Here is a 25381-nt window from a genome sequence, read left to right on the forward strand (position 1 = left end):
ACACACACACACACACACACACACAGAGAGAGAGAGAGAGAGAGAGAGAGAGAGTTACCAAAAACTATTTACAGACTTCATGCAGTTCCAATCAAAACCCCCATCTCATTCCAGACAGAAATAGAAGAAAATATCCTAAAACTCATTTAGAACCACAAAAGACTAGATAGTCAAAGCAATTCTGAGCAGAAAAACAATGCTGGAGTAATGACAATTTCAGATCTCGAGATGTATTTTAGACCCATCATGACAAAAACAAACAAACAAATAAAAACAGTGATATGGTATTAGCACAAAACAAGCATATCTACCAAAAGAACAAAAATCAAAGATGAAAACGCGAGCACATATAACTTCAGCCACTTAATATTTGACAAAGATACCATATACTGGGGAAAGGAAAGCACCTTCAGCAAATGGCTCTGGGAAATCTGGATGTCCACAAGCAAAATAATGAAATTAGATCCATATCTATCACCTTATGAAAAACTAACTCCAAATGAGTCAAAGACTTAAGTATGAAGCCTAAAAATGCTAGAAGAAAACATACACAATTCCTTATATGTTGTAGGTAGGAAATTACTTTCTCAACAGAACTCCATTTGCCCAAGAAATAAGGCCAACAATTGAAAGGTGGGATTTTATAAAAATTAAAAGCTCCACACAGCTAAAGAAACAACTCCAGAAGGAGGAAGCCCACAGAACGGGAGTCACTGCCAGCTATACTTCTGACAGAAGATTAATAACCAGAATATATAAATTACTAAAAAAAAAACTAAATAACCCCTTGAGACATGAACAGAGAGTTCTCAAAAGAAGAAAAATTGGGGCTGAGTAGAAAGCTCCATTGTTAAGAGCACTGACTTTTCTTCCAGAGGAACTGTGTTCAATTCCAAGCATCCACATAGCAGCTGACAACTATTTATAACTATAGTTCCAGGGGACCTGACACCTTTACACGGTCAAAACACTAGTGCACATTAAATAAATAAATAACAAATAATTTTTAAAAAGAAGAAAAAATGTCTAAGAAATATTTTAAATAGTTTTCTTCCTTCCTAGCAATTAGGAGATTTGGGGAAGGAAAAGTACAGTATCTCTTTAAAGAGTGAATTATTCCACCTATTTCTTTAGCACGACCTAAGGTGGTGACTTTCCTGCGGTGGTCCCTAAGCCAAAGTGACTAAACCAGCCCAATTGGAATGTTAGGTCTCCACCTATTCTAGCAAGGCTTTTCCTTCACAATTGAGAATAACAACAACAAAGCAGCTAACCTTCACCTTATCTGTTCCACAAGACATTCTAACCAGAACAATTATGTAAGAAAATTAAACAGACTTCTGGGTAAGATGTTTGGTTAGAAACTTCATCAAAGAAACTTTGTGAAGTGGAAGAAAACAGTCAAGACAGTAGAAAGTAATATTGTTGGTCACAAAATAAACGTTGGCCAATAAATTTACAAAGTCAAGATCTCCATGGGGAGCAGGCAAGAGAAGCTCAGCTCAGTGCAGCTGACTAAACCAAGCTCCACCAAAGGCTCTGCCAGCCAGCACAAATGAACCTGCTGAGAAATGGTTTCCTCAAATGCACTGGCTTACAGCACCAAGAAGCAGAAGCAGAGTACAGAGGGGCTGGGGTGAGGGAGAGGGAACCACCAAGCAACATCTTACAGCCTTTAATCTTCGACACTCTGGTACCTGGAACAAAGAAATGGCCGAATTCAAGCACACAGACTGGTCCCTCCTCCACAGAGAGATCGCTAAGGAATGATCCAATTGATTATCTGAATGGGAATAAAGACTGAGTGCCAGATATAAATTTAGACAACATGGCAATGGTATAGATGCCCAGAATGACTTAGTTAAGATGGCTGCTATGGGATATACAAAGAACTGTGACTAAGGAATAAATGTGATTTTTATGTAACTTGTTATGTAACAAATTCTGGCAAGAGCCACCTTTATGTGATTCTATATCTTTGGATGCAAGGGCATTTCTTACCTAGAGTGAACAAAGTATGTCAAGTACACCTGTGGCTCTCACCAACTCCCTTCATTCCCCTGCCCCTCACAACCATCTGTTCCTGGTTTCCATTACCACTCGGTGAATATGTGCTAAAATTTTGTTTAAGGAGTAGGGAGCTAATTCCAAATATTGAGCCAAGTAAGAGCCAGAACTTTATTCAGAGCCAGAGACGAAAGCATAGCCAAACCCAAGCAGGAACCATAGCTAGAACCATGTTCAGAGGGAGAGCCTGATCCAGAAGAGTCCTCAGAAATGTGGAATGCAGGAATGGGACTGCCCATGGCAGAGCAATTCCCAGTAGCAATTCAAGTTTTAGGAGCCAGAGAAGGAACAACAGAGATGTCAAATGGAACCCAGCAACTAGTTTACAAATCCTGTGTGCACCCATCTCTCCCTAAACCCATCTGTTCATTTAATGCCCAATGTCAAGTTAGCAGGTCCACTCCTCCCTGCTCTTTTCTTGCCCCACATCACGATCTCTCTCTCTCTCTTTAAAATTATAGAAAAATATTCCCTTGTTCTCTCTCTTTCCCCCTCCTCCCCTCTCTATTTCTCCTCTCCCTGCCCCTCCCCTCTATCTCTCAAGGCAGGGTTTCTCTGTAATAATCTTGGCTGTCCTGGAACTCACTTTGTAGACCAGGCTGGTCTCAGAGTCAGACAGATCCACCTGCCTCTGCCTCTTGAGTGCTTAGATTATAGGTGCCTGCCATCACCACCTGACTTCATTTCTTTTTTATCTCTACAGAAGAGCACTGACTGTGCAGGTTTGTAAGTCTCTATGCTTGAAGCTGCTGAGAGACTGGGCAGTTCTAAGATACCTGACAGTGTATCTTTATCTCTCTTTTCAGTCTATCTTTAGCCAACCCCCATCACCCCTCCCCCACATACCTACACACACCCTTTAGTGCCCTTAAAGTTCCACTTTCTATTTATATTCTCCCCTGTCTTGGCTAGTTTTGGGTTAACTTGACACAAGCTAGAGTAATCTGAAAGGAGGGCACCTCACTTGAAAAAAAAAATGCCTCCATATGATCCAGGCATTTACTTAATTAATGTGTGATGGGGGAGGATACAGCCTAGGGTGGGTGGTGCTACCCCTGAGCTGGTGATACTGGGTTCTATAAGAAAGCAAGCCATGAAAAACAAGTCAGTAAGCAGCATCCCTCCATGGCCTCTGCATCAGCTCCTACCTCCAGATTCCTGCCCTGTTTGAGTATCTGTCCTGACTTTCTTCGATGATGATGTTTATCATGTTTAGTGATATAGAATGTAAACCAAATAAACCCTTTCCTCACCAACTTTATTTCAGTCAAGGTGTTTCATCACAGCAATAGTAACCCTAATTAAGATATCCTAGGGGGCTAGGAGAAAGAGAAGGAGAGGAGAGGAAAGCATGTGGGACCAGGAAGATTGAATCAGGGGAGGAATAGATGAGAGGAGAGAGAAGAGAGAGAGAGATAGAGAGAGAGAGAGAGAGAGAGAGAGACCATAAAACAGGGAGCCATTATAGGTTTCTATATGTTCAGAGACCTACAAGACAGACCCCAACTAACAATTTGAGTAACAGTGGAAAGGCTACTTTAAATACCAGCTAAACACTGAGCCGAACTGGAATCCAAATGCAGAGAGGGAGGGAAAGACCAGGCTACAGAAACCCACAGACACAGATGACCTGAACAAGGAGAAGCGAATGGGCCCCTAGACTAATAGCTGGGAATCCAGCATTGGACTGTGAACATGGGTCTCAGTTAGAAGACCTGGGCATTCTAAGGGACCTCTGACAGTGGAACCAAGATGTATCCCTGGTGCACAAAAGGACTTGGGGAGCACATTCCCTATGGAGGAATACTCCCTTAACCTAGAGGCAGGAGGGAGGGCCTAGTCCCTACTTCAAATGACTTGACAGATTTAGATGATCCCTCCAGGAAGGCATCATCCTACATGTGAAGTGGGGGGGGGGAATGGGATGGGAGGGTGTTTGGATATCATGGGAGGGTGGAAGAGAGGGAGGGAGGGAGAGAAGGAGGAAGGAAGGGAGGGAGAGGGAACTGAGATGGATATGTAAAATAAGATAAATAAATAAAGATATCCCCTCTACTTTCTATCACCCAATGGCTAACCACTGTGTCTTACTGTGTTTTTCCTTTATTTACCCCCCCCCACTCAAATCCACAATAATTAACATTCAATAACATGCATAGAGTAATTTCAGTGTCCTTGTACTCCCTAACATGACTATTGTTTTAGGGTGAATGTTTTGTACTTGGTTCTATCTTCATAGAGGGTCTAACCCTGAATAGGTACTGTTACTGCAAATAATATTCTCCTGAGGAGAACATAGGGAATGGAGCCCTGAACACCAGTCTAACAGGGGAAATGATTCTTCAGTTTTACTATAATATAGTACTTCTGAAACATTTCAAACACTTCCATTGAAAGAGAACAGGTGAGCCAAATAAAAATGAATAAATTCAACCAACAATCTAACATGAAAAACTAAGGCAACATATATCCTCCAAAAACTACCAATCCCAGAGCAATGGCCCCTCCTGAGAGTTCTTAGACAAAATTCCAGACAATGAACTCAAAATGAGTATAAATATCCTCAAATAAATGAAAGAGGGAACAAACACATTCCTGAATGAATTGCAAGACAGAGTATACAGCTAAACGGAGTAAGAATGCCAAGATATGAAAATATGGTTCAATAGAGGAAAAAATAAAGACATAGTTGGTCAAATTACTGAAAACAAGTGACTGTTGAGGAATCAGCCCCAAACGGGACATCTATTTCACCCCTTATAAGGCCTAGGGAACGTTGTAGAAGGAGACAGAAAAAATGTAAGAGAAGGAGGGTGGGGAGGTATTAGCCAATGAAACGCTGCTGCTTGCCATACAGCTGCTGTGAATTTACTCAAGATTAGGCATTTCAACATTCCATCATGGAACCCTTGAAGCCCTACCTCTGCCTGAAGAGCTGCTGGCAATTGATGTGACAGCTGGCCTCATGTCCCTGCACCCATTCTTCCCCTTCAAGGCATACTCTATCACTCTGGAATTGTCAGCCCTTCCCTCTCTTAAGGTGCTCTTTATTCATGGTATTTTATCACAGCAACAGAAACAAAACTAAGGCAAGTATCACAATAAATGAGCAAACTGAAGAATCCTTATTATGGAAGACGTATCATTTACATAGTATATCCTAATTACATTGTTTTTAAATATTATTTGCATTCTATTATGCTATTGATATGAGAAGGGGCAGACTGAAGGTTTTCATTTTTTAACTCATCCTTCACTCCTCCAAGGGCCACTCCCTTTCCTTCCACACCCAAATTTGTGGGGAGGGCAGTGGTTAACCCATTAAATACAAATGTTACTGCCCAGTCTTGGATGCACAACCTTCCACTGGTGTGTGACCAACACACCAGGGGTGACACCCCTTAAGGAAAACTGACTCTGCTTCTCCCATCAGTTATCAATTAGCAATAGCTCCTCAGCTAGAGCTGGGAATTTGAGCCCATCTTTACTCTCTATTTTGAGATATTTTTGGTCTGGCTTGCCCAAGTCTTGTTCATGTCACAACTACTCTGAATTCATATGTACAACTGCCCTGCTGTGTTCAGAAATTACTGTTTCCTTATAGTAATCTATTACATTCTGCTCTTAGTATTTCTACCCCATTTTCCAAAATGATTCCAGAGCCTTGGGAGGAAGGGATGAATAAAGATGCCCTGTTTAGGGCTGGGGATTCTGTAGTGTCTTATTTTCTACAACTTGACAAGTTGTAGGTCTCTGTATTAATTGCCGTCTACTGCAAAACATGTTCTGATGAGGGTTAAGAGATACATTGATCTAGGTATATAATGGTAAACCATTAGGAGTTTGTTTATTACTATGTCCATTTAGCAGAATAATAGTAGTAGTTTCTTCCCTAGGACCTTTGACCTATCTAGCCACAGGTTCTTGGGCTCAATATTGGTACCAAATATGGGTTTCAATTTGTGAAGTTGAGCCTAAATCCAAGAAGGAAGTGGTTGGTAATTCCCATATTTTTCATGCCACTATTACAGTGTCAGGGGACACTATTGCACAAGTGGACATGTCTCACCAGGTCAATTGTTACTGTAGCTGAATAATATAAATGATTATTTTTATGCTCCAATAGCATGCATAGCAACTTCCAGCATGGTCAAAGCTAGCCTGTAGGCATGAAACTTCCAGATTAGTGCCATATTTAATTTCTCTGTGTTCTTGTGACTCAACTATGTGGTATCTTCATAATATGGACTTATTGTTATATTATGGGAGGTATATGCATTGACAATAGTCTATAATGTTTGGGAGGGTCTATGAGACTTCAATGGCCAACCAACTCCAAAAGAAATAGCTCGATTGTGACACTGTACCTGCTAGCCTGTGGTATCTACCAGGAGCATTATTATTCCATTATAGGGTGACTCCACTTAAACTCTTACTACAAATGTGTATGTATATATATTTTAGAAAGTTTCTACAGTAGTGGCTTTCCATATGATTTTTTTAAGTATTTAGAATTATTTACCCCTTTTCATTATTCTCTTGTCTACCTTGCCCTTTCATTACCCTTCCTGTTCCATTATTCCCCCTTTAACTTTTTATACCACTGTGGTCTATCTCACCATCCTTGAAGTCCTCCCTTCCACATAGCACCTTAATAATCTATTAATCTCCGTGGGCACTTCAAATGAAACATGCATATCTGGAGATGCTTACCCTTTACAAATAAGAGAAAACAGAGGACATTCGTCTTTCTGGGTCTGGGTAGCCTCATTCAAATTTATTATTTCAAGCTTCGCCTACCTTCAGTCTCATTTCTCTTAATAGATTAATAATATTCCATTTTTAACACACCATATATTCATTATCTATTCAATGACATCTAGATTGTTTTAATTTCCTGGCTATTGTGATTGGAGAAGTAATAAATATAGATGAGCAAGCTTCCCTACATTAGGATATAGTTTTTCTCATTTACTTTCCAGTTGCTATAAACAGACACCATGACCAAGGCAACTTAAAAAAGGAGAACATTTAATTGGGGGCTTGCTTATAGTTAAGAGGGAAAATTCATGACCATAATAACAGGAAGCATGGCAACATGCAGCCAGGCAGAGTGCTTAAAAGGTAGCTGAGACAGTACTTCTGATCCACAAGTTGGCGGCAGAAATGAAAAGACTCAGTCTGGCATGGACTTTTGAAACTTCAAGTGGCACACCTCTTCCAACAAAGCCACACCTCCCAAACCTTCCCAAAACACTTCCACCAGGTAGGGATCAAACATTTAAAAATATGAGCCTGTGGGGGACATTCTCATTCAAACCACCACCACAGAGCCTTTGGGTATGTGTATAAGAGTGGTATAGCTGATCACACAATAGATCTACTTCTAGCTTTTAGAAGAATCTCCACACTGATCTCCATAGTGGCTGCACCTGTTTGCAATCCTGGTAACAGTGAATAAATGTTCCTTTCCTGTGCCAATAAGTTCAAGTATATCCCTACTTCCTCCTCTATCAGATTCAGGGTATCAAATCTTACACTGAGGTCTTTGATACACTGGAGTTGAATTTATGCAAAATGAGAGAAAAAGATCTAGTTCCATTCTTGCATAAGTAGTTATCCACTTTTACCAGAACCATTTGTTATAGATATTACCTTTTCTCCACTGTGTATTGTTGACCTCTTTGACAAGACAAGGTGACTGTAGAAGTGTAGAATATTGTTTCTAAGATTTTTTAAAAATTTATGTGCATGCACTAATGCATGGATGGATGTATGAGCACCATGTGTATGCCTGCTGCCCTTAGAAGCCAGAAGAGGGCACTAAATCCTCTGGAATAGAGTTATAGACAGTTAGAAGCCACCATAGTGATGCCAGGAACCAAACTCTGGCCCTCTGTGAGAGCAAGTCCTTTTACTGCTGAGCCATCTCTCCAGCTCCCTAGTTGTGGATTCACACAATAGTTTATAAAGCATTACAGGTAAAATAAACTGGGTCAAAGAATGCATGAGATTTCTCAGAAACATTTCTTATACCTAAAAGTAAATCTCAAAATAAAAAATTTAATTTGAAAAAAAAAATGGAAAAGACATTTAAATGCATTTAGGAATAAACCTGTAGCACTATATGCACATTACTATAAAAAGAAGTTATCAAATTAGTGACTGTTTTTACCTTAAGAAACTCAAAAGGGACAAACTAAACCCAAAGTAAATTTCAAAACAGTTCAAAAGTAGATAAATAAATGTGAGTCAAAAAGCTCAATCTTTGTGTACAATTCATATATTTCTATCAGAAAAAAAGAATGACACAAGCAAGCAACAGCAGAAGTTTAAAAGGGGATATCAACAGTGCTCTCAAAGACTAAATATATATATATATATATATATATATATATATATATATATATATTAAGAAATACACTTTTTGGTTATAAATGTTTTACTTACTTGAATGAATAATAAACAAAAATTAAGGATACATTCTTATAGCACCTGTTCTTGTTCCAATAGCCAAGATTTTCTGGACTGGATCAAAGGCCAGTGCTGTGGGCTGATAAGGAAAACCATGCCGAACTGTCTGAAAGAGAGTAGATAGTAGAAATAGTCATCATGGGAGTGAAAATTAAAATCATGACAAGACACTATTACATGACCACCAGGATGACTATAATTAGCTTTCAAATGAAAAAAAAATGGGCATGGAATAACCTTACATACACTGTTGGTGAGAGTACCACCCACTTTAGAAAATTATCATCAGCCAGGCAGTGATGGGTAGATATCTGTGAGTTCAGGAACAACCTTTCTACAGGGTGAGTTCAAAGACAGCAAGGGTTACACAGAGAAACACTCTCTTGCAAAAGCAAAAAACTATCTTACAATTTGCAAACAAACTAAATATATATATCATATATACCTATAGCAGGCCATAGCAATTCTATTGCATATGCACCTAACTCAAGGCATATATCCACAAAATTATTTTCTTAATTATGACACTAACAACTTTAATCACAATAGTAGAAAATCACAAATAGCCCAGGTGCCTATCAATAAAAGAATTTTAAAATGTGGTACAATCATGAAATGAAATATATGTAATAATTAAAAGATTTTACTAACAAAGTATCAAAAGTATTGTGACTAATGCATTACAATTTTGTTTCTCTCCCAATTAGTTTTGTTTTCTGTGACTGTCATGCATATAGTTTAGCAAATCCCATAATTCATGATTAAAATTCATCTGTCCCATCTCTCTTTAATAACTTCATTTCTAGATTCAATTATTTTTAGTCTATTCTGATATTTGTGTTGGTTCTTTTACTTGATCTACCTTATCGGTTTTTATACTGCTACTTACTAACATTTAGGAAAAGCATTTTCTTTTCTTCCTCCCCCTCCATTACACTTCCACATGTACTTACTGCATGCCTGTCTCCCAATAAAGCATAGCTACTTGCATTGCACTATTGCTACTTTCTTAGGCTGCCACACAAGTTGTTTACTCCCTGGGGTTGAAGTTATTTTTCTTAATATCTGTTTGATATTAATTCAACCTCAATTTCTTCCCTCAAATGCCAAAATTTAATTTTAATGATAAATACAAGGTACATATTTTTAGTGAGGTAGAGTCAGACAATCAAATGACTGCAAACAACCTATAGTGACAGAAACAAACAAACTAGCTATCCTGAGTTCATTAGCAGAAGGCCATGAGAAATAAAACACTACTTTTTTTTTTTTTAGAAACAATCTTATTTTACATATCAGCCCCCATTTGATCTCCCTCCCATTCTCCCATGCCCCTCAACAACTTCCCCAAACCACCTCCACCCACTCTTCAAGGATAGTGAGGCCTTCCATGGGTGATCATCAAAGTTGTCATACCATTAGGGGGAGGGCCTAGACCCTCCTCCATATATCTGGGCTGAAATAGTATCCCTCCATAGGGAATGGGCCCCCAAAGTCCATTTGTACACTAGGGATAGATACTGGTTCCACTGTTATAGATCCCATGGACTGTGCAGGAAAACACTACTCTTAATATGCTAATAATACCAGAGAAAACTCATTACATCGTACAGCTTGTATCATTTCATATTATTTTAAGCATTGTAAAGGAAAATATTAATGAACATAAATACAAAATGCTAAGATATTAGTAATTCAATCCATTAATGAAGCCAATAATGAAATGCAACTATTTCAAATAGTTTATTCCTGAAATAAAAATACAATGTCATATATAATTACACCATTTTAAGTATATATGGAGTATATAGACTAGACACATACACTTTATATATCTTTATGCATAGCTAACATCAATACAAACTTACTTCATCTTTTTTTCTTTAAATTTCCCTATAGGCCCCAGCCTCAAATTGTAAGAACTTATATATACTTACAAAATAATTATTGGTCTGATACAGAGACATGAACATAATTTTTAACATGTAAATTTCTTTACAAATGGTATTTGTAATTTTTTTTTTCGAGACAGGGTTTCTCTGTATTGTTTTGGAACCTGTTCTGGAACTTGCTCTGTAGACCAGGCTGGCCTCAAACTCACAGAGGTCCGCCTGCCTCTACCTCCGCCTCTACCTCTGCCTCCTGAGTGCTGGAACTAAACACATGCACCACCAATGCTCAGCTCTAAAAAGGAATACTACAAGCACACTGTACTTTATGTCACCCTGTGAGCTTATTGTTAGAGTTTGTGGTTTCTTTAGGTTAATTACATGATCTTCTGATGAAATTTAAATTGACACACTATTGTTGGAAAAAGTAAAAATAAAAATGAATTTTCTCTACAAAGCCAAAAGCACTATTTCTCTTGTATAGAAAAGAAAAGGAAATTTTAAAGTGTGTATCTGTTGGATTTAAACAAAAGCCTTCAGATCAGAAGATAGTGAACACCACCCAGCCTTACTTGGCTAGAATCCATGAAGAGTAAACTAGGAATAGTTGGACATATTAATAAGAGGTTAGGAATGGCAGGAAAATCTCTAGTTTCAAAACAAAATGAACTTGGAAACTTGAAAGGCAATAGAGGAGAAAAGTCCCGAACCTGTCATGGAGGGAGGGAGGGAGAGAGAGAGCGAGAGAGAGAGAGAGAGAGAGAGAGAGAGAGAGAGAGACAGAGAGACAGAGAGAGAGACAGAGAGACAGAGACAGAGAGACAGAGAGACAGAGAGAGACAGAGAGACTGGCTCAGCAAGCCAGAGCAACTGCAGATGGCAGCAAAAGACAGATTCTGGGAGCATTTGCAGTGTACTGTGAGGACAGACATCTTAAGGGAGAGGAGACAATGCTGGCTATATCAACTGCATTAGCAAAAAGACAGGATACCACAAAAGCCTTCTTCTCTTTGTACTAGATGGTGGAAGTATCAAAAAACATTTTTTAAAGACTCCTGTTTAGTGCATAGCTTGGTAACTTTCCCTGAACCACACTCTGAGAACAAAGAAGCTAAAAATATAAAATGGGAAAAAGAAAACATATTTAACAAATGTTTCTGATATAACTGGCTATCAACATGTAGAAGAATTCAAATCGATTCATATCTATTGCCATGCACAAAACTCAAATCCAAATGGATCAAAGACCTCAATATAAATCCATCCACACTGAACCTCATAGAAGAGAAAGTGGGAAATACTTGCATGCATATACACTTCCTAAATAAAACACCAGTAGCACAGACACTGAGAACAACAATTAATAAATGGGACCTCCTGAAACTGAGAGGCTTCTGTAAAGCAAAGAACACGGTCAACAAGACAAAATAGCTCCCTACGGAATGGGTAAAGATGTTCACCAGCCCCACATGTGGTAGAGGGCTGATCTCCAAAGTGTACAAAGAACTTAAGAAATTAGACATCAAACTACAAATAATCCAATTAAAAAATGGGATACAGATCTAAATAGAGAATTCTCAATAAAACAATCTCAAGTGGTGGAAAGACACTTAAGGAAATGCTCAACATCCTTAGTCATCAGGGAAATGCAAATCAAAACCACTCTGAGATTCCATTTTACACCAATCAGAATGACTAAAATAAAAAACACCAATGACAGCTCATGCTGGAGAGGATGTGGAAAAAGGGGAACACTCCTCCATTGCTGGTGGGAATGCAAACTTGTACAACCACTGTGGAAATCAGTATTTTGATTTCTCAGAAAACTAGGGATCAACCTACCTCAAGACCCTGCAATACCACTGTTGGATATATACCCAAAGGAGGCACAGTCACACCATAAGGACATTTGCTCAACTATGTTCATAGCAACATTATTTGTAATAGCCAGATCTTGGAAAAAACATAGATGCCCCTCAAATGAAGAATGGATAAAGAAAATGTGGTATATTTACACAATTGAGTACTAAGTGGTAAGAAACAATGACATCCTAAAATTCAAAGGCAAATGGACAGAACTAGAAAAAACATCCTGAGTGAGTAACTCAAAACCAGAAAGAAAACTCTTAAATAACAAACAATCATCCATAAAATAAACAAAAATCAGTCATTTCTATATACCAATAGCAAACATACTGAGAAAGAAATAAGGAAAACAGTCCCATTCACATTAGGATGGCAAGATAGTTTAGTGGGTAAGGACATCCGCTCTTAAGCCTGAGAACCTGAGTAATCATAGAAACAGAAGCAGCATTGCACTGCCACAAACACAGACACGTGGCTCAATAGAATAGAATAGAATAGACAACACAGCAAAGCTACATGGTTGCAGCCACCTGATTTTTGACAAAAATGCCGAATAAATGACAGTCAAGTCAGGGCAGAACAGAAACTCAAGCAGGAGCAGAGGAAAACATTTAGAGGCTAGTTCCCAGTGCATTCCCTTGCTTCTGCTCAGCTAACTTTCTTATACAGTCCAGAACTCCCTGCCTAGGTATCGTCCTTCAGTGGACTGAACCATCCTACATCAATAAATAATCAAGAAAATGCCCCACAAATCTTATGAGCCCTCTTTCCCGCCAGCCTGGTCCCACAACCGTATCAGCCCCAAATAAGCACACAGATGCGATATTAATCATGAGACTGTTGGTCGATGGCTTGGGTTTCTTATTGGCTAGCTGTGTCTTAATTACTAACCCGTAACTACTAATCTATGTATTTCTAAGGTCTTATCTTACCTGAGAATGCCTGACTCACATCCTCTCTTCCCAGGCTCACATCCCAACGCCTCTCTGCATACATTTCCCAGAATTCTCCTCGTCTTTTAGCCCAGCCTAACTTCCTGCCTGGCCAATCAGTGTTTTATTCATCAGCCAATAAGAGAAGCATATACAGAATAACAACTCCCATCACAGAGACATGCCCATAGGTCAAGTAGATAGAGACAATGCCCTTACTGAAACTCCCTTAGATATCTCTAGGCTATGTCAAGTTGATAGATGAAACTAAATAGGATAGTTTCTAGCAGCTCAAGAAATACTACCAAGAATTGAAAATGAGATTACATGAAATTAAAAAGTTTCTTCCCAGTAAAATAAGCAGTTAACTGTATAAAGATATCCTACCAAATGGGAGAAAAATCTGGCTATCTATACATCTATCAGAGATTTAATATTTAGAATATATAAAGAACAAGTAAAATAAACAAGAAAAAAACTAATCAATAAATGGGGGATAATATAATCAGATAGTTCTCAAATGATGGAGCACAAAAAAGTCAGAAAACAATGAGGACATATTTATCATCCTTAGCCATCAGGAAATGAACTTCAATCTAAATTACTTCCATTGAGTAAACAAGCAACAATTGTTGGGGAAGATGCCAGGAAAAGAAAACCCTTACACTCCTTATGGGGATGTAAATTGGTCCCAATACTGTGGAAATCCATATAGAAATTCCTCAAAAAAACAAACTAATTAAAAATAGACTATTATATGATCCAGCTATATCACTTCTGGATATATACCTGAAGGACTCTACATCACAGAGATACCTGAACATACTTGTCTATTACAGCCCTTTTCACAATGCCAAATCTAAGCACCTGCTAACAGATGAATGTATAAAGAAAATATTACATATATACACAATGGAGCTTTATTCAGCCATCAAGGAGAATGAAACTATATCCTTTTGGGAGGGAGTGATTGTTACCAACTGGGAATAATCATATTAAGTGAATTAATTCAAACATAAAAAGTCAAATATTATATGTCCTGTGATTTTTAGTTTCTATACTTCTTTATAGATACACTAAATCACTTACATACACACACACACAGGGTATGAAAGCAGGGAGGAGATTCCTAGAAGTGAGTTGGAGAATGGAAAGGCATAAGATGGGGATAACTATAGCTAAAGTACATGATACAATTCAAAAGAATTCAAAACTCAATAACATGATACAATTCTAAATTCTAAAAGAATTCAAAACTCAATACTATATGCAATGAATTACCTAATCTCAACTAAATTAACACAAGGATAATTCAACATCAGGATGTATATTGACAGTATTATTACATCAACACACTGAAGAATTGAAACATGGTATCAATGGTTTCTAGAAAGCCATCTCATGAACTTTAGTAGTTAATACAAAAAAAAGGAAAAAAATAAGTATGTGTAAATGTTAATAAATATAAATAAAGTATGCATATTCACATATATAATATAGTCTTACACATAACTAGAAGATTATATCAAAACACCATATTTTCTACTACCACAAAACTAAATAAAGACTTGGTGTACATCTATCAAATGATTTAATACTAATCTACATAACTTGCATGAAAAAGTCTACAACACAAATAAATGGATAGATAACCAATGTGCATATTTAAAGGGAGACCTTATATATGCATTGCTTATCTATTCCCATTTTCATGTGTATATTTAATTAATCTAATTGGAAAATCTAATAGATTATTTGAAGGTATCGATGAACTGTTTATAAAACTGATAACAGCGTTAAAGAAAGAAATAAAATAAAATAAATAAAAACGATAAAAAATAAAATTAGAAGAAAACTACCAAAATATCAAATATTAACAAAAATAGCAATGAATAATAAATAGCAAAGGCTAAATCATTCCCATTAAAATCAGGCAAAAGACCTATCTTTATGATTTAGCTTTGTTTCATAGGTTCAAACTACGTCAACAACTCAAGAAATTGAAAAAAATTCATATAAGAAAGTAAGAAACAGAGTTCCAACACTTTTTAGGGAAATGGCTCAGTGGTTGAGACCACTTCCTGCACAAGCTGTTTTAATCTCTGGCACCTATATTTAAATCCCCACATAGTCACACAGGCACATGTTAACTCAGCACTGAGGTGTGTTTGCTAGGGTTTGCTGGCTGCAGCTACAGACTCAGTGAAAGACACTGTCTCAAGGGAACAAATAGTGAGGAGAATGTGATAAAGGGATCCTTATTAACTGTTGATGGGAGTATAAAATGGTACAATCACTATAGGAATTAGTGTGAAGGTTCCTCAAAAGCCAGACATAGAACTGAACTACCACAAGAATCAGATACACTACTCCTAAACAGATTTGAAAGACTATGTATCTTATTACAGACGTACTCAGTCATCTAGGAATTGGAATTTGTCAAGATACCCATCAGCTGGTGTGTGGATAAATGTGAAAATATGGTCGATACACAATGGAATATTATTCAGCTATAAAGAAAAATGAAACTATAAAATGTGCAAGTAAATAGACTCACTTGGGAAAACATACTGAGTAAGGTAACACAAACCCAGAAAAACAAATGCCATATCTTCTCTATCATATGTGGGTATCATATGTCAAACCTTAAGATTTCTGTTTAAGAGTTATCTGTGGAAATCAGGAAACTAGAACACAGCCCCTGGGACAGGAGAAAGGCCTAAGGAGGATAGTTCCAGATCTGTGTTATGAAGAGGGAAAAGGAAACAATGGGAACAGAGGTCTAAGTGGAGATGAGGTTGGAAAAGTAGGACAGAGGAGGTGACAGATAACAAAGATTAAGGATTATAAAAACACCATATAGAAACCTACAATTATATCAGCTTATTAAAATGAAAAAAAGTTGGAATGAAGGTACCCTATATGTGAAATAATGTTACTCTCAGAAGCCATAGTTTATTAAACAAAAATCCCAGTACCAGATGTTTGACACTGCTCTATGAGTTGTTGGTCAGGGAAGTCTTATTAAAGGTCACTGAAACAATATGTACCATGCAATTGCTTTCAGCTGCCAACCACAAATTGATAGCAAGATCCCATTGCTGAAAATAACATACATTTTGGTCATAGGGCATGGAGAAATCAGTTAGAACTGAACTGGAGCCTCCTCCCTGGTGAATAGCTTTCAAAGTGCAGAGGATGTGTTGCTAAAATTCCTTCCCTGTAGAAGATGTAAAGAAACGACATCCACCCCTCATCCTAAGGTCCCAGCAAACCAAGATATAATTCCCCCTTAGTTTACCTAGGAGAACCAATGAGTTTTTAAGGCTTAATAACAGAGCAATGGGTAAGGGGTTACAGGCAGGAGCATGAGTAATCTTAAATGCCACACTGGAAGGTATGCACCCAGCATAAATGACAGCTCCCCCATGGCTGCATAAATAGAGCCCCTTCCCCTCATTTCCCCAAGACCAAGTGCAAATAGGGCCTAATTGTGTAAGACTGGTTGGGAAATATAGCTAGATGCTCAGTAATGGTCCCACAATCCTCCCCATCCCCTTCTTCCTATGACGGAAAGTAAATAGTCATAAGGCCCAGCTGTGATGATCTTGTGAGTAAGCTCAGCAGAGCTGAAGATGGTAGCAGTCTTGTTCAGAGGATAATACTGTACAACAGTTTATGAGGATGCTGAGTGTGCAGAGAAAGTAAAACGGGGTGACAGGAGTGAAAGGAACTAAAATTCATTATATACATGTAAGAAGTTGTCAAAGAATATATTTTAAAAGTTTAGCTAATAATTGCTAACATGAGTATACGGAGGGAAGGATCTCAGAGGAGCTGTGGGAGGGGAAATTAATCAGAATATTTCATATGAAACAAACTATTTCAATAAAGGGAAAGTAGAAAAATAATAATTCACTTAGATTGTATGGCTGATACATCATCAGTAAACATTCACAGAAAGAAATTAAAAGAAATTAAGAAGTCTCTTCAACCCATGCAGGAAGAGAAAGTTTAGACACAAAGTAAATAAATAAAAAGCAGTGACTTGTCTATAATAGAAATAATGATTAATAAAACTAGGATGAAATAACCATTTATATATTTAGTTGGAATTTTGAAATATGTTGAATTTTTTAAAGACCCAAAAACAAAGGTTGTATTTTTCAGTGTTTTTTAACAACATATTTTCCATTATTTAAAGTCTCTGGTAAGAGAAAATTGTATTACTACATTGGAATTTAATTTGTTTATATAACCATCACTAATAAAATAAATTAATAAACTTTAATGTGTATAAAACTGCAGGAGTTACAACTGTTAGCTTTCTATTAAGAAACCAGAGCTGATGTCATTAGTTTCTGTTGTAGCTCTGACAACAAAATCCCATCTGAATTTAGTATTCAAGAACAAATTTGTTTACATGTCTAAGAACTTTTATGTTTGTTCTATGACTGAAGCTGCAAAAAATATCTCTTTCAAAGTGTATCTTCTAAAATATATTAGCGGGAAAGCTATTTTTTAAATCCAGACAAAGGAATGATGTGTCAGTTGTTAGTATTGTTTTACATATAACAAATTCACTCACTCCAAGGTTATAGCTTCACTGCCTTAAGAAATATAGGCCAAGAGCCTAAACCAATAGTACAGCTTAGCTTTTATTCAACATGACTAAGGAATGACTTCAGTATTTTGAGGTCTTCCCAAATAAAATCCAAGGTCCTTTATGAACAGGGATTCTGTCCTTAATTAAGTTTAGGGCTATGATTAAATATTTAGGACTTTTTAAGTTCCATAACATCTGCATATAAGCAGTATTTTCATTAAAAATTATATTTAAGAAAAATGAATAGTTGTAACTTTCTTAATGTGAAATGAAATCCTTAGAATAATCTTTAAAAAAATAAATAATTAACTCTGTATTGGGGGTAATATTTCAGTTTCCCATACTAATGAAGTAACATTAAAAAATTCTCAAGAACTACCTTCTTCACTCTTTCTCACCAAGTAACTTTGAGATTATCAACATACATACTTGCTAAAGTGATAAAAAATAATGGGCTTTTATTTTTGACACAAAACTGAAAAGATATTACACGTACCAATGTTTTACAAAACTTACTATGAATATAGGTTAATCTCTACTACTTAATTATAAACAACTCAAGGTCAGAGATTCTGCTTTTGAAGTATAAAAGGCCCATGGGTATTCAAAAAAACTATTGAATTTTGTCACAACAGTCCAACACACACAATAACTTAGAAAGTTTACAATTGCTAATTTTCAAAAACATCTATGATTCATAAGTGAAGTGCATTTGTAAACATGCCTCATAGATTAAACATATTATGTAAGAATAAATGTATACTAAACTTAATAGAGAAATACTTTTTCAAACTATGAAGGAATTAAATTCAAATTTAACTCACTCAAGCCAGTGAGATGGCTCAGCAGATAAATACGCTTGCTGCCAAGCTTGACAACCTAAGTGCAATGCCCAGGACCTGAATGGAGGAACAAAATGAGCAGCTCCATGTTGTGTGATGCCCTCTACATCCACAAATAAATGTGATTATTTATTAGTTAAAAAAATTAAAGGCACTTCCTTTAAAATGTATCTATATCTCATGACTTTCTCTCATATCACATCATTACATATTAGGGAAGTTATTTAAATGCAGTTACATTTATAACAAACAATCCATAAATAAACCCCTAAAGGATACTCAATTCTATCTGATTTATAGAACTGAAGGATTTAAAAAAAAAGTCTTCTTTTCTAATTTTAGGTAATTTTATCATCTGTCTTATATCTTTAATCCCTGCCCTGAGACCTATTAGTAGCTTGTTTCAATATATAATATACCTTAGATACATTATTCTTCCTTCACCCTCACCAATTAATACTATTATCTTATACAACCTCAGTGTCATACATTTCTAGACTCCTTCAAAACTGAACTTTAGAATTTGTCCTATTCACCCCCTTGATATCCTTTTTTAGATATCAACCCTACTCTGCCTCTCCTCCTACCATAGCACCTTCCAATTAAACTCTACTTGTCTGAAATTTCTGTTTTATTCCTGGAAACACTAATTTTTCACTCTTTAGACCATTTAACATCAGCATTCTACAACTTAATTGTTGTGGGATATGTGTACACTGTGTAAAGATGTATCATCATGACTGGTATAATAAAAAGCTGATCAGCCAGTAGTTAGACAGAAGAGATTAAGCAGGAGAGAGAGGAACTGAGGGGATGATCTAAGCTCAAGGAAATGCCAGCAAGACACTGAGGAGTTGAACATACAAAATGGAAGAGAAGTACAAAGCCACATGGCATAATGTAGATTAATAGCAACAGATTTATTTAAGTTATAAGAACGAATTGATAACAAGCCCAAGTTAAAGGCCAAGCCTTCATAATTAATAATTATTCTCCATGTGATTATTAGGGGGCTGACAGTCCAAAGAAAGTTCGATGAGAAAGCTTGCTACACTTAATAGCCTACAGCTTAATCCTATATCATGCTTAAAAGAAATACACTTATTAAGTCCATTTTAGGCATCTAGTATCTATCAATCAAATGCTTCCAACTTAAAGATCTTTCTCATTGTTGGACAATAAAATAGAAAGTAATCACTAATCACTATAAAATATGTTTCAGCCCTATAATAAAATAGAAAAACACTTTCAAATGAAAATGTTGTGAAACAACATCACAGAGGCAGATAACATAAAAGAAAATTGTGCTAGAGATGAGGGGAACAAGCTCAGGGTCCAGATCTACCACTAAGTAACTTGAACATATACCTTAACATCTTCATTTTTTGTCTGTCAACACTTTACATGGAATATCTCTTTTAATTTTCATTGACTTTTATTGCCTGATGTCATAGGTGGTGTTATTATGAAGAAATTGAGGCTTAGAAATGTTGATTAATTACCCAAGGTTACTAAACTACAGAAACACAACAGTTTGACTGATAACTTCAAGGCTATGTAGCTTTTCAGCTCTTTAATTCTATCTTAAGATGAAAGAGTGACCTGATTTGCCCCATATGAATTTAAGATTGCAATAGAAAGAGCTTTCAAAAGCATTATATTTTCATAACTTCAACTTGAAGTAAGGTCAAGATCACTCACTAAATTGAGGAAATGACAAAATAAAAATCAAACATTTTGCCAATGAGAGTAAATGAGATCAAGTAATCTCTGTACCTCACACTTCAATTTTAAACAAATAGTAAGTCTGTACCACAGAAGCTTATACTAGTATTTCTGATCTTTAATAGAAAATTTAAACAAAAAGGTCATTTCAGACAAGCAAAGCACCCCGTTTAAAAAAAAAAATCCTCTTTCTTCTCAGGGCCATTCTAGAATAAACTCAATCAGATTTGATTAGGGAAAAAGTCTGATCCACATTACCCATAACAACTTTTACAGCATTGATGCTCAAAAAAGCTTGGAGTATTAAAACAACTGGCTCTTCCTCTCCCAGCAGTTTTAAATTGGCAATAGCTTCATAGTCAGGGATGGTACTTCATGTCTTCCTCCCCACCTCCATGTGTGAGGGAAAAAGATAAAACAAAGTTGGCTTATGTTTTAGTTATTATTCTATTGCTGTGAAAAGACACCATGACCAAGGCAACTCCTGTTTAAAAAAAAAAAAAAAAAAAAGCAGTAGCTAGGTGTAGGCTTTTGAAGCCTCAAAGTCCATCCCCAGTGACACACCCTTCCAACAATCTTTCCTAAACAATTCTACCAACTCGGGACCAAGCATTTAAAAAATAAATGAGCCTTTGTGGGCCACTCTCATTCAAACATCCATAGATGGGCAAGGAATTTGGTGGCACATCCGAGGGGAGGAGGTAAATATAGTCAAAATTTATTGAACAAAGTTTTCAAGGAATAAAAATTTTAAAACATTTTTAAAATCTTGAAGCATTAGTTTATCAATTCCTATGGAATGTATGAAGATGATTAATTTTACAAATATGGGCGGAAAAACTATGAACATTTGGTCATGGTAAAAGTATAACTTATTACTCCAGGATACAATAAGAATGGGCATAAGATCTCTGAACTTTATGGTTAATGTTGAGAGAACAAGGGGGAAAGGAGGAAGTTGGCAGAGATTGCTAAAAGAAATTTTTTTTTGTGTGTGTGTGTATGTGTGTGTGTGTGTGTGTGTGTGTGTGTGTGTAATAACCCTATTAAGCTCAGTTAAGACTACTACACCTTAAGTTGTTCTTGTAAATAAGCTTCTATCAACAGAAGCTATCTCAGATCATGGAATAAAAAACTAAGAAGCAGATGAGTGCCTTAGGAGGAAAGTGTGAGAGCTTTCTTCTGACTCTACATGTTCTAGATACTAATATGATAGGACAGAAAAAAAGCAAAAAAAAAAAAATCAGAATTTCCAGAGAAATAAGAAAGTATTCTGATTTTACATACTGCCAAATTTTCCTTTATTTTATTTAGTTCACTGCTCAAATTCAATGTCCAAGGACAACAGATTTCTTATTTTATAATAACAAATGTCATAACAAATACTTAAAAGGAAAACCTCTTGAATAGACATTGACTTATTTTTCACAATGGGGCTACCTTAATGAATGGCAGTGCATTTGTCTATAAAAATACAACAATGTAGGGAGATCAAATATAGAAGGAGATAGCTAGAAGCTGAATTTTTTTTTCTCATCTACTAAAACAAAAGCTATAAGTGAAGTATTTTTCAGTCAGGAGAGCACTTATCCCAACATTGGTATTTCAAGATCCCGTGGGTAGTAGCAGCCGAGAGCTATAGAAAAAGAAACCCCAAGAAAGGAGTGGAGATTTAACAGCAACTGGATTTTATGCATGGATCTTCTTGCCTGCTCTACTCACAAAACTAAGCAGATATGCCTGAAAAGGCTCAGATACTCTATTAAAACTCTATTATATAATCGGAAACTTTCAGATAAATGAGCAGAAATTGATTAAAAACTACAAGTCATAACTGAAATAAGTCACACTACTGGCAAATTTGACCTGACAAAGAGCTTAAAGTCTCAAGTTAAATGAAAATTTACCCTTACGGATATGTGGCTTAAGGCAAATCTCTTTAAGCTTCTATTTCCTTACCTGACTCACAAAAATAAAACAGTTGTTACCACATAGGCTTGTGATTGACAATCAAAAGAGAATTCTTCTAAAATACTTAGCACAGTAAATGGCTGGAAGTATTCAATAAATGTCATTAGCATTGCCCCTCTTTTAATGTTTAAACATATTATGCTAAAGGGGCTGAAGAGATGGCTCAACAGTTAAAAACATTGGCTGCTCATTCAGAGGGTCCAGTGCAATTCCCAGAACCCACGTGGTGGTTCACAACTGTCTGTAACTGTAGTCCCGGGATATCCAAAGCCCGTTAATGGCCTCCTCGGGTGTTGCATACACACCTTACACAGATATACATGCAGACACACACATAAAATAAATAAATCTAAAAGATTTGTGCTAAACATGCTCTTTGTTGACCTTGGCTTCACCTGGTTCATGAAACCTTTCTTCCCTGTTTAGCATTTCTTATTTTGTCATTATTAGCTCCCAACAGGCTAATGATCTAGTCTAGTTAGCAATGTGTATGTATATATTTATGTTTGTGGGCATGTTTGTACCTTCATACACATTCTCAATTATTTCGATCATTCATCTCTATAACAGGTAAAATAAATGACTTTTTATTAGATAATATACATTTACATTAAAATAAGTTTAGTAAGAAATAAAGTTTTGTTTATTATAATCTTGTTATGAGAGGTGAAAGAACAGATATGAATTGTCAAGCTAATTAAGTGCTATATACATGGCAGAAAGACATCAGTTAAAACTGCTCAATACCAACAAAAATAGATGATTTTCTATTTTATTTAATTGTCTCTCCAAAGACCAGATAAAGCATATGCGCCTACAGTTCTTAGGGCTCTGTTTCATACACATTCTCAAACATGGAAAAGATAGTGAAGAAAATAAATCTTCATTTTTATTGTTATATATCTATGTATATCATAAACATATAACAGTTTAGGATCAGGAACAGAGCAGATGACATTTTCTAAGATAGCACTGTAATCAAAAGACTAAAGGCATATGGAATTTTTCTTGTTTTCCCCACCATTCTAAAAATCTGAAGCTATTTCAACATGCAACTTATTTAACTCAATATATCCCCATTATAAAAAGTAAAATATCTGAAAAGGGGAGAAAGTAATAGATGAAATAAAAGTATCAAGATGTAAGAACTAAAGGAAATGACAGATATATGTAGTTTATGTAAATACTATTCCCTCCACTTTTGGGTATATTGAAATATCCCAAATCACTGTTTCCTCTTTATGTGTGTGGGGTGCATGTGTATGTGTTCATGTGAGCACATATGTGTGTGGAGAACAGAGGCAGACATTGGGTGGCTTCCTTAACCACTCCTCCACCTTACTGAGACTGAACCAGGAGCTTGCTGACTAACAATTAGCTCCAGGGATCCTCTTGTCCCCACTCTAGCTCCCAGCACTAGGGTTTCAGATGCCAGATAACACATCTGACTTTTTACTTGGGTGTCAGGGGTGTGAATTGGAATGCTCATGCTTGTGATGCAAGCTCTTTACTGACTGACACCTCTCCCCAGCCCTTTCCATATAAAATTTCATAAAGAACCTTGATGTCTAACTAGGGATATAGGATTTATTTTTCTATCTCAACAGTCCTTTGGAATAGGAAATATGTTATCAATGCACTATTTTTTGGCAGAATCAAAAATAAAATTGAAAGGGTCAAGGAAGAGGCTACAGTGATTGAAGGGCTTGCTGTGTAAGCAAAAGGACATGAATACATATCCCCAGAACACACTTAAAATGCCAAGATAGATGGCAACATGTATCTATAAGGCTAGTGCTGGGAGGCAGTGACAGAAGTATCCCAAAGGGTCTCTAGTCAGCCTTGTCAGTCAGTGATATCCAAGCTCAGAGACCCTACTTTAAAAAAATAAGATAGACAGCAATAGTGGAAGGCACCAATGTCTACCACTAGTCTGTATATGTATGGGCACATACACATGGATACTCATTTATACCTATACCACTGTCCAGATTGGGACAGAACTATAGGTTTAACAAGAAAACAAAACTCCCAGACTCACTAGATAACATTGTTAGTAAACTATTACATACTCCAAGTGCTTCCTGTTATATAGCATGCCATGTATTGAGTCTCCTCCTAAAACAGAGTCTCTCTCATATCTCCTTACCAGTTCTTGAACACCCACTTTGTCATTGTGTTCAGAAATTACAAAAACAAACAAAAACACACCACTCTAAATAAGAAAATATGAAAATTTGCATAGAGAGTTCAAAATCCTATAAATTTCTCTAAAATTCAGCTTTCCATTTCTTGGTCCCTCACCAAAAGCACTTAGATATTTAACTGGTTTTGTCTACAGCTTCTTAGGCTTGAACAAACAATGGGGCTCTTTCACCAAACAGAGAATCAGAATTGCCAAATCCTAGACCAATATTATACTATTTGTTAAGGAGAAGAAAAAAAAAGGATTCAGGTTTTCTTTCTAAATCAAATATGAATATCAAATAATAATTACCTTTGCAAAGTGCAATGGTTAATCCTGACTGTCGCCCTGCATTGGTGGCTCATGCCTTTAATCCCAACATGCAGAAAGGCAGAGGCAGGTGGATCTCTGTGAGTTTGAGGACAGCCTGGCCTACAGAGTTAGTTCCAGGACGACCTCCAAAACAATACAGAGAAACCCTGTCTCAGGGGGAAAAAAAGTTCTGACTGTCGTCAGCTAGATTCTAACTGTCAGCTAGATTGGATCTAAAATTAATTAAGGTCCTCTGAGCAGGTCTGTGAGAGCGAGAGCAGTTCTGAGGAGGGCTAACTGAAAGGAGACGATCCCCCTATAAAGTAAGCAGTGCCTTCCAGTGGTCACCCAGATATTAAGATGGCTGAGGAAAAAGCAGCATTACTTGCTTCTGCCTTTGCTTTTGCTGATGATAGCATCAATCCCTTTGCGTTTCTGTTGCCATTATTCCCTGTCACCAGGACCCAGCTTCCTTAGCCTTCCAAAACCAAAGCTCACCCAGAATCCTCCAG

The 25381-nt window shown here is 36.6% G+C and overlaps 1 protein-coding gene across 1 annotated transcript in view; it reads right to left on the reverse strand.

Annotated features, from left to right (window-relative positions):
• The window catches only part of Stxbp5l (syntaxin binding protein 5L), a 223895-nt gene that overhangs the window by 179799 nt on the left and 18715 nt on the right, over window positions 1–25381 (reverse strand). Inside the window, exon 3 of the mRNA XM_051191450.1 lies at window positions 8550–8647. Coding sequence (XP_051047407.1) covers window positions 8550–8647 — 98 coding nt within the window. The remainder of the gene's footprint in view (window positions 1–8549; window positions 8648–25381) is intronic.

The sequence above is a fragment of the Phodopus roborovskii genome, unplaced genomic scaffold (genome assembly GCF_943737965.1).
Source record: "Phodopus roborovskii unplaced genomic scaffold, PHOROB, whole genome shotgun sequence".
Taxonomy (NCBI): Eukaryota; Metazoa; Chordata; class Mammalia; order Rodentia; family Cricetidae; genus Phodopus; species Phodopus roborovskii.